Source organism: Mesoplodon bidens, assembly GCF_964165515.1.
Source record: "Mesoplodon bidens genome assembly, chromosome: 9".
NCBI classification, from domain to species: domain Eukaryota; kingdom Metazoa; phylum Chordata; class Mammalia; order Artiodactyla; family Ziphiidae; genus Mesoplodon; species Mesoplodon bidens.
In genome coordinates, this window is record NC_138166.1 from 42,431,186 (window position 1) to 42,446,150 (window position 14,965).

General features: G+C 31.8%; 1 protein-coding gene across 2 annotated transcripts in view; it reads right to left on the reverse strand.

Moving 5' to 3' along the window:
• The window catches only part of PHF14 (PHD finger protein 14), a 205,890-nt gene that overhangs the window by 63,655 nt on the left and 127,270 nt on the right, over nt 1–14,965 (reverse strand). For both annotated transcript variants that reach the window (XM_081244011.1, XM_081244016.1), the window contains exon 17: nt 10,409–10,526. In XM_081244011.1, the coding sequence (XP_081100137.1) occupies nt 10,409–10,526 (118 nt within the window). The remainder of the gene's footprint in view (nt 1–10,408; nt 10,527–14,965) is intronic.

Sequence of the window (14,965 nt, forward strand, 5' to 3'; positions counted from 1 at the left end):
AGGGTTCAGAAACATGACTAGGACAATCAAGTAAACAACTTTTTTGAGCAGGCAATAATGACAAATAAAAAGTTCAGTTCAGTACATAAACGTTCAATTTAAACAAATAACACTATTTTTTTTTAAAGCACAGTAGCATCTATAGTTAGTAGAACTGTTAATGGCTATTACTTTTTACTGAATTCACAAAACACTGTGACTAGTCTCAAAGTACAGCACTCTATTAGAAATTAAGACTTAAAAGACATTTATACAAACAATTTTGCCTGCCAGGAAAAATGCTAGAGTAACCAGCAACAGCCAGACTTGGCCTAGAATAAAGTACAAGATCACGTGGAATGTTTGGGCTTTATACCACACACTCGCAAAGATGAAATCTAGAGTTTAAATATTTAACTATAGCCATCATCAAGGATAACCACACCATAGTTTTAATTCTCAGACTTTTCATAAGTCTACAAACTACCAAAGATTTTCCTATGGGATTCTAATTTAGAATACTGTATAAACAACTTTTCTCCAGACTTTACATAACTGTATCAGTAAAAAGGCAAATCAAAAAACTCAGTAAAGCTTGATAAAACATATTGTTATAACCTCTAATGTCACACAAGTCCTAGAAGAATACTGAATTAAGACAGTTAAGTGGTATAAGTTTTACCTGGAAATGACTTATCTGTCAACTGTGCTAAATTAGAAACTTAAAATCTAACCTAATGCCAGATAAAATCCCAGAGGTCAAATGAATAGTTAAAATATTAAAAAGTCCTTTTTTATGGGTCAGTTATATGATTCAAATTTAAAAGAACTTTAAAGGATAATTCATTTTATATTTTTCATAAATCTTCATAATACATAAAACTCACACATTTAATTTCCAGTATCACCAGGTTCAATTAAATGTGCTTGTTTAATGTATTGTGGCAAGATACTCCTTGGAGAGATTGTTCTGTTCAGTTTTTAAAGAAGCAAATTCTCAATGACTATTTTGCTCGATAGTAAATATTTATATATGTCATTTGACACAAGCATTTCAGTTACAGAATTCTAGTTGCTCGATGCAAAAAAAAATTGGAAAAATAGAACAAAAATTTTAAAAAATCATACTTCCCTACTCAGGGATTTCTAATACAAATGATTATCAAAAAGTACCACACTTGCCTGATCTGGTGTGTCATGCATTTGTAGTGCCAGAAAATCTTCCGTAAGAATTTAGATGAGATTTTCATGCATATGAAGTCAACTTATTACCACTCAAAAAGAGTACTATACTAGAAAGATCAAATAAGAGTGAACCAAATGGAGGTCTCCAAGCTAAGATAGCTCATCTTGTAGTATTCAGACAATGACCTGTCATGTACACCTTTTGGTTTTTCACAAAACAGAACATGAACAGGGATGAAAAGCTAGAATCATAACTGGCACAGTCACTGTAACATATATGATGTGTATTTAAATTCTCAGTGGCACCTGTGAATATATATCACTTGGATGATGTCCTTTTAAAAGAAATATTTATAGTAATACCTGTTCATTTAACCATGCCCAAAGAAGTTATCTTCATTTGGGGTGTTTCAGTACACAGAAGATGCTGAGATCTATATCAAGTATACCCTAGAAGAAAGAGAATAGTGAGCTGTGCCCTATATTAATACAGAAAAAGAGGGAGAGGGCTCAGATCAATAAAATTAGAAACAAAAAAGAAGTTACAACGGACAACAGAGAAAGATAAAGGATCATAAAAGACTACTACAAGCAACTATATGCTAATAAAATGGACAAATTCTTAGAAAGGTACAATCTCCCAAGACTGAACCAGGAAGAAATAGAAAATATGAACAGACCAATCACAAGTACTGAAATTGAAACCAGGATTAAAAAACTCCCAACAAACAAAAGTCTAGGACTAGATGGTTTCACTGACAAATTCTATCAAACATTTAGAGAAGAGTTAATGCCTATGCTTCTCAAACTATTCCAAAAAAATCTCAGAGGAAGGAACACTCCCAAACTAATTCTATGAGGCCACCACCACCCTGATACCAAAACCAGAAAAAGATACCACACACACAAAAAAAGAAAATTACAGGCCAATATCACTGATGAACGTAGATGCAAAAATCCTCAACAAAATACTAGCAAACCAAATCCAACAATACATTAAAAGGATCATACACCATAATCAAGTGGGATTTATCCCAGGGATGCAATGATTTGTCAATGTCTGCAAATCAATCAGTGTGATATACCACATCAACAAACTTAAGAATAAAAACCACATGACCATCTCAATAAATTCAGAAAAATCTGACAAAATTCAACACCGATTTAGGATAAAAACTCTCCAGGAAGTGGGCATAGAGGAAACATACCTCAACGTAATAAAGGCCATATATGACAAACTACAGCTAACATCATACTCAACAGTGAGAAGTTGAAAGCAGTTTCTCTAAGATCAGGAACAAGACAAGGATTTCCACTCTTGCCACTTTTATTCAACATAGTTTTGGAAGTCCTAGCTATGGCAATCAAAGAAGAAAAAGAAATAAAGGGAATCCAAATTGGAAAAGAAGAAGTAAAACCGTCACTAACTGCAGATGACATGACACTACACACAGAAAATCCTAAAGATGCTACCAGAAAACTACTAGAGCTCATCAGTGAATTTGGTACAGTTGTAGGATACAAAATTAACACACAGAAATCTGTTGCATTTCTACACACTAACAACAAAAGATCAGAAAGAGTAATTAAAGAAACAATCCCATTTACAGTCACATCAAAAAATAAAATAGCTAGGAATAAACCTACCAAAGGAAGCAAAAGATCTGTACTACGAAAACTATAAGATGCTGATGAAAGAAATCAAAGATGACACAAACAGATGGAAAGATATACTGTGTTCTTGGATTGGAAGAATCATTACTCCCAAAATGGCTATACTACCCAAGGCAATCTACAGATTCAGTGCAATCCCTATCAAATTACCAATGGCATTTTTCACAGAACTAGAACAAAAAAAATTTTACAATTTGTATGGAAACACAAAAGACCCCAAAGAGACAAGGCAATCTTCAGAAAGAAAAATGGAGCTAGTGGAATCTGGCTACCTGACTGCAGACTATACTACAAAGCTACAGTCATCAAAACAGTATGGTACTGGCACAAAAACAGAAATATAGGTCAATGGAACAGGATAGAAAGCCCAGAAGTAAACCCATGCACCTATGGTCAGTTAATCTAAGACAAAGGAGGCAAGACTATACAATGGAGAAAAAACAGCCTTTTCAATAAGTGGTGCTGGGAAAATTGGAGAGCTACATGTAAAAAAATGAAATTATAATATTCTTTAATACCATACACAAAAATAAACTCCAAATGCATTAAAGACCTAAATGTAAGACCAGATGCTACAAAACTCTTAGAGGATAATATAGGCAGACACTCTTTGACATAAATCACAGCAATATCTTTTTTGATCTGTCTCTCCTAGAGTAAGGGAAATAAAAATGAAAATAAACAAATAGAACCTAATCAAACTCAAATCTTTTGCACATCAGGAAACCATAAACAAAACAAAAAGACAACCCACAGAATGGGAGAAAATATTTGCAAACAATGAGACTGACAAGGGATTAATCTCCAAAATTTACAAACAGTTCATGCAGCTGAATATCAAAAAAACAACAACCCAATCGAAATAACAGGCAGAATACGTAAATAGACACTTCTCCGAGAAAACATACACATGGCCACTAGGCACATGAAGAGATGCTCAACATCACTAATTATTAGAGAAATGCACATCAAAACTACAATGAGGTACCAATGCACACTAGTCAGAATGGCCATCATTTAAAGTCTACAAATAACAGGGACTTCCCTGGTGGCGAAGTGGTTAAGAATCACCTGCCAATGCAGAGGACACGGGTTCAAGCCTTGGTCTGGGAAGATCTCACATGCCGCGGAGCAACTAAGCCCGTGTGCCACAACTACTGAGGCTGCACTCTAGAGCCCATGAGCCACAACTACTGAGCCCACATGCCACAACTACTGAAGCCCGCACGCCTACAGCCCATGGTCTGCAACAAGAGAAGCCACTGCAATGAGAAGCTTGCTCACCGCAACAAAGAGTAGCCCCCACCTGCCACAACTAGAGAAAGCCCACATACAGAAACGAAGACCCAATGCAGCCAAAAACAAACAAGTAAATAAATTTATTTTTAAAAAAGTCTACAAATAATGAATGCTGGAGTAGGTGTGGAGAAAAGGGAACCCTCCTACACTGTTGGTAGGAATGTAAATTGGTACAACCTCTATGGAAAACAGTACGGAGGTTCCTCAGAAAACTAAAAATAGAATTGCCGTATGATCCAGAAATCTCACTCCTGGGCATATATCCAGACAAATAATTCAAAAAGATACATGCGCCCCAATGTTCATTGATGCACTATTTACGATAGCCAAGAAATGGAAGCAACCTAAATGTCCATCAACAGAGGAATGGATAAAGAAGATGTGGTGCATATATACAATGGAATATTACTAAGCCATTAAAAAGAATGAAATAATGCCACTTGCAGCAACATGGATGGACCTGGAGATTATCGTACTAAGTGAAGTAAGTCAGACAGAGAAAGACAAATATCATATGATATCACTTATATGCAAAATCTAAAAAAAATGATACAAACAAACTTATTTACAAAATAGAAACAGACTCAGAGAATGGACTTATGGTTACCAGGGGGGAAGGGCTGGGGGAAGGGATAGTTAGGGACTTTGGAATTGACATGTACACACTGCTATATTTAAAATAGGCAACCAACAAGGACCTACTGTATAGCACAGGGAACTCTGCTCAATACTCTGTAATAACCTAAATGGGCAAAGAATTTTTAAAAGAATAAATACATGTATATGAATAACTGAATTACTTTGTCCTACACCTGAAACTAACACAACATTGTTTATCAACTCTACTCCAAAATAAAATAAAAATTTAAAACAAATACAATATTAAGTCTATATCTTATATATAAGTATACAACATAATTTTAAAGTATCAGTTTGTTGAAATTTGCCTTGGGTTATATGCCTTGTGTATATTTGTTTTAAAATGCAAAAACATTAATTTTTAGCTTAAAAACTTTTTTAATAACTGAACAATTTGTAAAATACATAAAACAATGGTTCTTATTCCTGATCGCTCATTAAAATAATTTTAGAAGCTTGTAAAAAATAAAAATGTCTGTCTTCGATCCCTCTCTCTCCCCTCCTTCCTGAACAATTCAATCTAAAAGCCATCAGGTTATGGCAAGCAAAGAAGGTGTCCATGCAGCAGGGGAATGGAGGGTGATAGGAGATTAGTTTTACATCAGGGGATTAATCTTATAATATATATCAAGGATAATGGGAGCCAGTTTTCAGTGAGGGAGTTATAAACATGAAAAGGGAAAAAACCAGAATGGTTTCCAATATCTATGAAGACAAAGAAAAGTAAATGTGTATATCTATGAATGTACATACGTACATCTAGTCCTTGGCTATGTCTACTGAGAAGACCTAAGAGAAGCAACATCCCAGTAACAATGAGCACATCTAATACCATGATCTTAGTTTCTGAATACCATTTTCCACTAAAAGGGAAGCAGAGCTCCTTGGAGAAATCACTGGTTCCAGGAGTAGGGGAAGGGTAAGAACAAGTTGAGCCTAGAACACCTTTAGTAAGGAAGCACTCAAAGATTTCTGGGATCATATGAAAAGAACACAGAAGCCAGCCTGAAGTGGCTCTCATTAGCCAAATTTGAGACAATTCAAACATCAAAATAAATAATGATAATAACCAATATAACCCACTGAAAACAGAAAATGAAAGTCTGATAAGGAATAGGATATTTACACAGTCTCAAGGTTCTTCCCTACAAATTACTTATTAATTAGAAAGGGGAAGAGAATGGAGAAGACTTGCAGAGAACTCCTCAGTCAAGTGATTAAAGTTAACATCACCATTTATGGTTCATATTGAAATCATGTGTCACCTGATAGAATGCATACTGCATCACATCTGTGGTATTTTTATCAGAGATGCACAAAATAAATCTAACCACAAGAAAAGATCATAAAAATGCAAAGTAAAAGACATTCTACAAAATAACTGCCCTGTAATCTTCAAAAGTGGTAATGAAATGACAGTCAAGGAAAGCCTAAGGGACTTTCCAGATTAAAGACTGAAGAAACATAAAAATTAAATGCAATGAATGATTCTGTATTGGATCATTTTGCTATTAAGGACGTTACTGGGTCAAATAGCAAAACATGAATGAGGTCTGAGGATTAGACGGTAACAGTGTATCAATGTTAATTTCCTGATTTTGTCAGTTATATTCTGGATATGTAGGAGGATGAGAAAACACTGACAGATGTAAAGCAGTAGTGTGTCAAATTTCAGGAAAATTACTCTAGTAGCAGTGTGGGACTATGATCTCCAAACACTGTTGTTGACGTACCCCAATATTAAAATATTTTAAATACATACCTTAATAAGTATATATGTGTGAAGTTATATACTTATTCTACAGCAGTAACCTGTTACATTAGAAAACACACTCAGACATAGAAATTAAAATGGGATGCTGTATAGAATTAGTTTAATTAGTCATCTTGTCTATCTCCTGAGGTACAAACTTCATTTTGAAGAAACCTAGTGAAGAGAATGGATAAAAGAGGAGATGAGTCTGGTAGACTTATTTAGATAGCCTCTAAAATAGGAGGAACTGATAGAATGAGGAAAAAGTGAGGCACCGAATCAAGGCAGTAACGGTGGAGAAAAGGAGCAAAGAGTAAACCGGAGAAATATTTAAGGAAGAACACTTTTACAGGACTCAGCAAGTGATTTTCTATTTGGGACAGGATGAAGAAGACTTGAAGATGATTCCAGGTATTTGGCCTGAGAGAATGGATGAAAGTAAAGATGAAAGAAAAAATAAAAGATGGGTGAGGTGGAGGAGAAAGAATAAAATACAATGCTTTTCCAGGCATACTGCATTCATTTGTAACAGTATTTTCACAACACAGTAAAGAGCAAGAGAAAAAAACCTAATGCATGGTGATCAGTAGCAATGAACTAGCCCCACTGAATAAAAACATAGCACACTGTCTTGGATAGCTGCTGCCTTAGTCAAGTATCTTTGAAGCATAGCCTATGGGAGAAAGTATATTTTGTGCATGTGTTTGTATGTGTGTAGATTTGTGTCTCCGTGTGTGTATATATCTGAATCCATGTAGCTGGTCATTTTTCATGAAACCTAAAGTGACTACCTAGGTTTATGAAGGATTGATAAGGCAGAGAAAGTCTTATCATGCCATACTTTGTGGGTCTGGGTAGAATAAATGTCATTCTATATACAAATATTGAATCATTATGTTGTATATCTGAAACTAACATAATAAGTCAATTATATCTCAATTAAAAAATCATTCTACTGTTAGCTAAATTGTTATGAAATAAATATCATTCATTATCATTAATTATATATTATTAATTTAATATAGTATATTTTATCTTTCATGAGCTAAAGCTTAATATGGACTGAGATATGATGAATCTTGTTAGACTTTTGTGGAATTTCTATACTTTCTATAATTAAAAGCAACAGGCAGGATTAGCGACAGAAGATTTTTGCTCTCATAAAGGTTACAGCAAAAAAACCCATTACTTGAAAGACAAAGTCATATATCAATACATTATGCTGCTCAGAGTATACATGACAATATTTTAGAGTTTCCCCTGATATGCAAAATTTGGAGACAATGTCAACACTTGAATAATATTTAAAGTGCAATGCATTTTCAAGTACATTTTCAACTACACACCCATACCATATATAATCTAAAATTCTAAGCAAAATAAATAATTTATTACTTGGGAATCAAATTTTTATAATAAAAGTTAAGACTTCTTGGACTTAATAATCCTGACTACCATAAAGAAAGAAAGTTGGATACATATTTTATGGCTATAATGATTTTATATTCACTTTTCCCCACCTAAATTTATTGGCAACTGATTCCTTTCTCCTGGCAATAACTATTTCTACCTTAGCTTTCCATACTATTAAAATAAATAAACATGGCAAATATACTTAGTATTACCTAAAAAATACCATTCCACCAAAACAAACAGAGCAGAATGAAGGACAAGCAAAATATATGAACTTTTATTGTGGATTTCTTTTAGGCCCCAAAATGATACTAATTTTCTTAACTCAGGTATTAATAATATACTGCTTTCTGAATTTAAAAGCTTCTGCAGCAATTTACTGAATTATAAAGCATGACATTATCTACCAATGTTTTCTTCTTGGGACCCAATACTAGCAAACACCTTACAAGAGAAAATGTAAACAGAAATTTACTTGTCAGGTATAAAGTTTTCAAAGTGAGCAAAACAGAGTTGATGTAACACAAGTATTCAAGGGAATGAATTAATTTTCCTTAACTTTCAGCTTAACTATTATATTAAGCTTAATTTTTCATTGGAAAAAAGTAGAAGTATGTAATATTCATCTTGATATGATAAAAATACAAATCCATTTCACTGATGTAATCCTTACAATAAACTGCTGTGACATTCATCAGTTAGATACCATATTTGGATATTTTAAAAGTCTTGGCTGTTTATATCTGGGATTCATTCAATCACAAGTCAAAGAGTACAGCTAATACAATGCAACTTTTCTAGCAATGTGCCTTCCTAATGGATTTCCATTCTGAGTCCAAAGATCTTATTCTCTGGTAGACAGGGAAAAGCAAAATACAAGAACATCTCAATGGCTACTGGCATGCACCTACTGAACTTACAAAATATTCATTTTGTATATTCGAAACATATGTGAAATGTCCTCTTGCATTTTCAATGTTCATTAACAAAATTACTATATAACTTAACAAAGGCACTCTGCAGTTAATACAATGCTACATATTTACAGTAGTATAAAACCTTTTCAAAACAATGTACACAAAAAGGCTTATTTATAAAATGCAATAAATCTTTTTTCAAAAATTGCTTTCCTAATTGCTTTTTGAGGGTAGAAGAAAAACCCAAACAAAAAACACACTTAGAAAAATTATATTATACCATAAAGAGTCCCATAAAACAACTATTTAAAATCTATAGTACACCATTATTTTTTTCCTATTTAAATACAGTTTCTGGAAAACATTTTTTAATTATGTAATAAAAGTTTTTGATATTAAATACGCTCCCTCTTAAATCTGGGTCTTAATAAAATAACTGTAAAATAATTCTTGATATTGTGTAGTTTAAAACCTTGAGCAAAAATGCTTGATTATTAAATAAAATGCATAAGATTCTATATTAATCATTATACAAATTTGTAAAATTTTTAATAAATTTGGTTATTTAAAAAAACCTTTAAATAGCTTTTTTTTTCCCTATAGCCAAATGCTTTTCTGCATCTTTTAATAAATAAACGTTTACAGATGGCTTCTGTGGTAAGCTGGAATAAATCATTTTAACTGATAAAAAGAATTTTTTTGATTCCATGATCAGACAGGAATTCAGTATCAATTTAATTCACTCTAGGAAAAACAAATGCACTTAAGTGGCATTTAGGAGAGATGGCTTGAGGTCCATAATACAATAGACAGTTAACTTCTGTTGTCTATTTAAAGAAGAATAATTTGATTAACCCACAGGTGATCATATTATCTTAGTTCAAATATATTTAATATTTCTGTCAAATAAGTCAAAGCATCAGGGGTCCAGCTATTTACTCACACACTTAAAAAAAGCATACAATAATCTTAAAATGTCGATTGTCACAATTTAAGGTTATAATACTGATATTCAAAAGATTTCAATAGTTTATTATTGAAGATTAACTACGAAACAACCTTATTAGATATTTCATCCTTTCTACTTATCTAAAATAATTACCAGAAAAAATTTTTAGGATATAAAAACTAGTTTTCTCAAAGAGCAAACCTTATAGAACATTCACAATATACCTACTATATCTTAAGATGAGTCGTCTGTAAAATTAAATTGGATTTTATTGGTTATTCCCTAGGGGTGGTAAATTAGTAGAGGGTGACTTCTTTGGCTACTAGAGAACTATTTAACATGCTACAGTAATATAGAGAATACACAAAACAGATAAGATATTTCATAGAGAAAATTTATATAATTCAGTAGAGCTCTTTACTCCTTAATTTAAGGGCAATAAAATCATCAAGGCAATATATTCTTAATATATTGCATAGAGTAAATTGCTGGTCCTTCATATTCCAATTCTCTTTAAAGTTAGGAAGCTGTTGGTGAGATACAGAAAAGCTATCAAAATAAAGAGAAACAACACTTTTTCTTATAAGTTTCTCCCCTTACCTTAGAAGATGAAGAATCACACTCCTGACATATCCATCCATAGCCTGTTTGTTTAGGAGACTTTTTCAAAGGAGGATCCAAACAACCAAAATGGTAGCACAGTCTACATTCATCACACCTGCAGGGTAAACAGATTTATACTATATTTAAATAATATTAAAAAACACTTTTTTCAGAGAAAAACAGCAAACTACTGTATATTTCAACTGTAACACTGTTAATTCTATCCTTAGCTGACAAGATTATTAAATTAATGTTTATGAAAAAGACAATCTAAACCTGAAATAAATGCTTTAAGAAAAACAAAATACCAAAACAATAAAATAAACAAAACAAATATCATTCAGAACATTTTGATAGTAGAAATGTTAACAGCATAGGAATAAATTTATGTGTATAACCCTATGTGTTCAAAACTAACAAACATTAACATTTTCAATTTTGAACTTCAATAATAATCACTTGCCCATTAGATGGTTTTATAACTAATATAAGATACATATAACTCAAGATTATGAATTCAATCTAATATATTGTGATTATTTTTAAAAAGTTTTAAATCTAATGAATTCTACTAGGCTACACTAAGCTTAATTCTGTACAACTGATATACCTCATCACTCTCTTTCTCTAAGTTAAGGTAGATTGTAAATAAAATTTCTAATGTGTATAGCATGCTAACATAATCTACAGCAAATAAAAACCATTCTAATAAGTTTATTTTCTAAAATATAAATTTTCTCAAAAATTTACCTGTCACTTTCAGTGCAATTGGTTTTTCAAAGTACCTCCTAGTACATTATAAAGCTTATTAACAAATGTTTTGATAGTGTCTTTGCCACCTATGATGTACAAAATCTAAGAAAACTATCATACCTATTCTTCGTTTCAGACAATCTCATCCTGCTGACAATGAAGAAAGATCTGTATTATTTCAATGTTTTTTAAAAAGAATTTTGCATCAGTTGGAATAACAAGACCAAAATTTAACAACAAATAACAAAGATGTATACATTTTATTGAAAGGGTTATATTCCTCTTATTCTTTGTGCTCTGTTTTTGTAAGTTAAAAAAAATACTTTCTCCAAACCGATCTGTCACATTCTCTTTATATATAGTTACTCTTACTGATTTAAACCTAAAAAGTTGAGGAATCCATAACTAAGAAAGCAAGGAGGGTATTTTATAGGACATATATTACTTAAAGTACAAAATTACTCTTAAATAACTTTTATTAGAAAAAAGAAGGAATTATTGTGATAAACAACATGCAAAGAAAAGCAATTTATTTTCACAATAAAGGGAACTATGAATCTACATTTATAGTAAAAATTTCATGTCATTCTATAAAACCCAATCTCCCAAAGACCCATTTCAGAAATCAAAAGTTTCAGAAAGTTTAGCAACTTAGCTAAGTTATTCAGGTATAAAGAAGTTTAAAACACAATTATATGTCTTAAGTTTAGGCACTCCTTCCTCTACAACTTCCTTCTCATAAACCAAATAAACTTATGTACTTTTCCAAAAACCTTCACTTAGACTCAAGAGATGGACTTGAATAAAAATGTTTACTATAATAATTCTAGCTATACAAAAAAATCAAATCAAATAGTAATAACAAACAGTACTGTGCCAATATTGTAAATAAACCATCCAAAAATATATTTAAAAGCACTTAAAATGTTTAAATACCTGTTGTTCTAGTATTAAGAAAAAATAATAGATAATATATAGCTAACATCAAACATTACATAAAACTAAATGGCAAGCCCACAAAATTTTGTTCTTCTCAATTCAACTTATTTACCCTTCAATAGTTAAAATTCCAATTACATTAAACACATAGAGGACCCTTCAGCATATAAGCATTTATGAGTTATGAGAAGGTTGAGATTTCTAGTTAGCTGAGGGCGTATTCCTTCAAGCATGGAAAATAGTATTTCAGTCATCTTTAATGGGAAATTTAAAGAGAATCACATTCTTTGCTTCATCAAGAAAATCCATTAAATATAATTTACTCTATCTTTATCATTCCAGGGTCACAAGTATGAGTAATAGATGCTGCTACATGTCTAACAGTGTGACAGCCTTTTGTGTTTGGACATAAGTATCATCAGTCTGCTGTTCTGTTTGAATTCTTGTATTCAACTTTTATAGGTCCTCCTCACTTGCTTAAAAAATATCAGTCACTACTTTCTGATATTGTCAGTGTCATCTGTCTAAACAGCATTTCTCCGACAATAATTCACTGTGGATGCAGAAACCAGATCACTGGACTTAAGACTATGCAAATTGACAGTTTATAAAAACATGAAAATGAGGACTACTAAGTACATGGACTCAATTTGGGTTAACTATAGTCTTTTTTGCTTAACTTAGGGTTTTTAAGCAAGTTTAGATTGCCAATAATCTGGGCTTTTGGTGAGTGAAGAGTTATAGTATTAATGCTTTCCTAGTTCATATCAAATTACACCCTAATTACTGCATATTTACAAGTCTGTGCCATAATAACTTGCAAATTATGGTTTCTAGTGTACAACTAGAGTCAAACACTATGATGAATATAAAGGTAGATCATAATTCATTACCTTTTACCTTCATGTACTAAGGTGGTTCTTGCTGGTGTGTGTGTGTGTGTGTGTGTGTGTGTGTATTATGTATATGTACATATATATATTTCCAGCTAATAAATTAAGAACAAGTTTGCTACATTGATATAGCTCAAATTTGTAGCTGATTTCAATTAACTGTAAACTCAAGTTATCTTTCAGCTCAATAATAAATGCAAAAGGGAAAAGAAAGACTTTATATGCTAGATTTGTTAGAAGGTAATGTTGAAGTATATGCCATTTGGAAGTGACTTAATCCTTACTGATTCCTTCATTAGTGACACTTTTTAGAATGACTTAGTCTACACATGGAACTCATGTATTAGTGATGGGTTCCAGAGAAAAGGAAGAATCTGCTTGTTAGAATCTGGGGTGATATGGGAGTTCTCTCAAGTTATAGCTCACTCAGTGGTAAATAAAAACTGTAATTCCCAGACTAAGTAGCAAAAAGGAGTAGTTAATACACTTAGGAACTGCCAAAATCCAGGAGAAGAAAAAACAAAAACAAAAAGAAATAACCCAATCTTGAAATCCATAACTGTTAATAAACAAACATATAAATATTAGCCTTTTCTAAAAATGACTAAAATTATTTCCATGTGGAAAAAATATAGTTGTTTCTACACTAAAATATTTAATTGAATAAATCTATAGCTTCATGTGCTGGTAACAAAAATATCCTGAGTGATACAAGGGAACTCCAGCAGAATTTGCAAGAATTAATTCACCATAGACAAATGTAAGGGATGCCATTAAGAACCCTAGGGATCAAAGAACAATTTAGATGGTAAAAACAGTGAATTATTTATTTCATGCACACACACACCATTTTGTAAACTTTAGCAAGTTTTGTCAGCCAACATATTATGGCTAAGTTACAAATATAGATCATTTTAAAACTCAAAAATCAGAAGCTCATAAGGATCTGCAATCATTCTGCTACCTAAAAGCTGAAATAGAGTTGAAGTAGTTATTGATCAAATTATTATTTATGACCTCTACCATCTACTTCTTACATATACTTGGAAACACGTAATTACAACACATAATATAGTACATTTTAATGTATCAAAATAATAAATCTTGTGCAAAAGCAGTCACTGACCCACAAAAGCAGTGATATAACACAATATACTTTATTAAATAACACAAATGTCTACGTAATAAAAACAGACTATTATACCAATAGCACATATATTAAATAGGAAGACAATGTCTTAAAATATTAAAAGATAATATAAAACTAACCTATAAAGATACACTATGCTTTTTAATAAAATGCAAACTGGATGCTTAAAGAGTATCCTCTAAACATCTAATAAAACTGTACACATTAACATATTATGGGACATTCTAAAATTACAATTGTGAGATAAGATAAATCCCATTTATAAGAAAAGGAAACCTCATTGTTTAATTAGATTCTTACTACATACAACTTCCTAGGCATCAGATTCATAATGGATACAGATGTCAATAATAAAGCAGCTATATGTATATGGTCTTTTACACATTCATTTAACAAAATGCAGTGACCAAATAAACATAGTTCTATATGTATTTAAAATACTTACTTAGATATGGTTAAGTATAGCACCCTAGACATAGAATAGGAAGAAAATGATTTATGTTCATATGTCCTATGATCCATGGGAGCAATCAGTCATGTGTTTATCTGATTACTGAGAATATGCACACAAGTAAAAAGAAACAACTTATTTATTTCTGTCTACACCTAAGAGACAGGCCAGTGTTCCAAAGGGTTTCTTAAATTCCCTTAATTTCCAATTGATAATTTCACTAGAAGAGTACACTAAATAACTATTTTTCAAAACTAACCAAAAAAAGTACACCTCCTATATATATAATTTATAGCCAGATGATCAGCTAAATTTCAGGAAGAAGAGAAATCCATAACATGAGACTTGAAAAGTAATGTACATGTTTT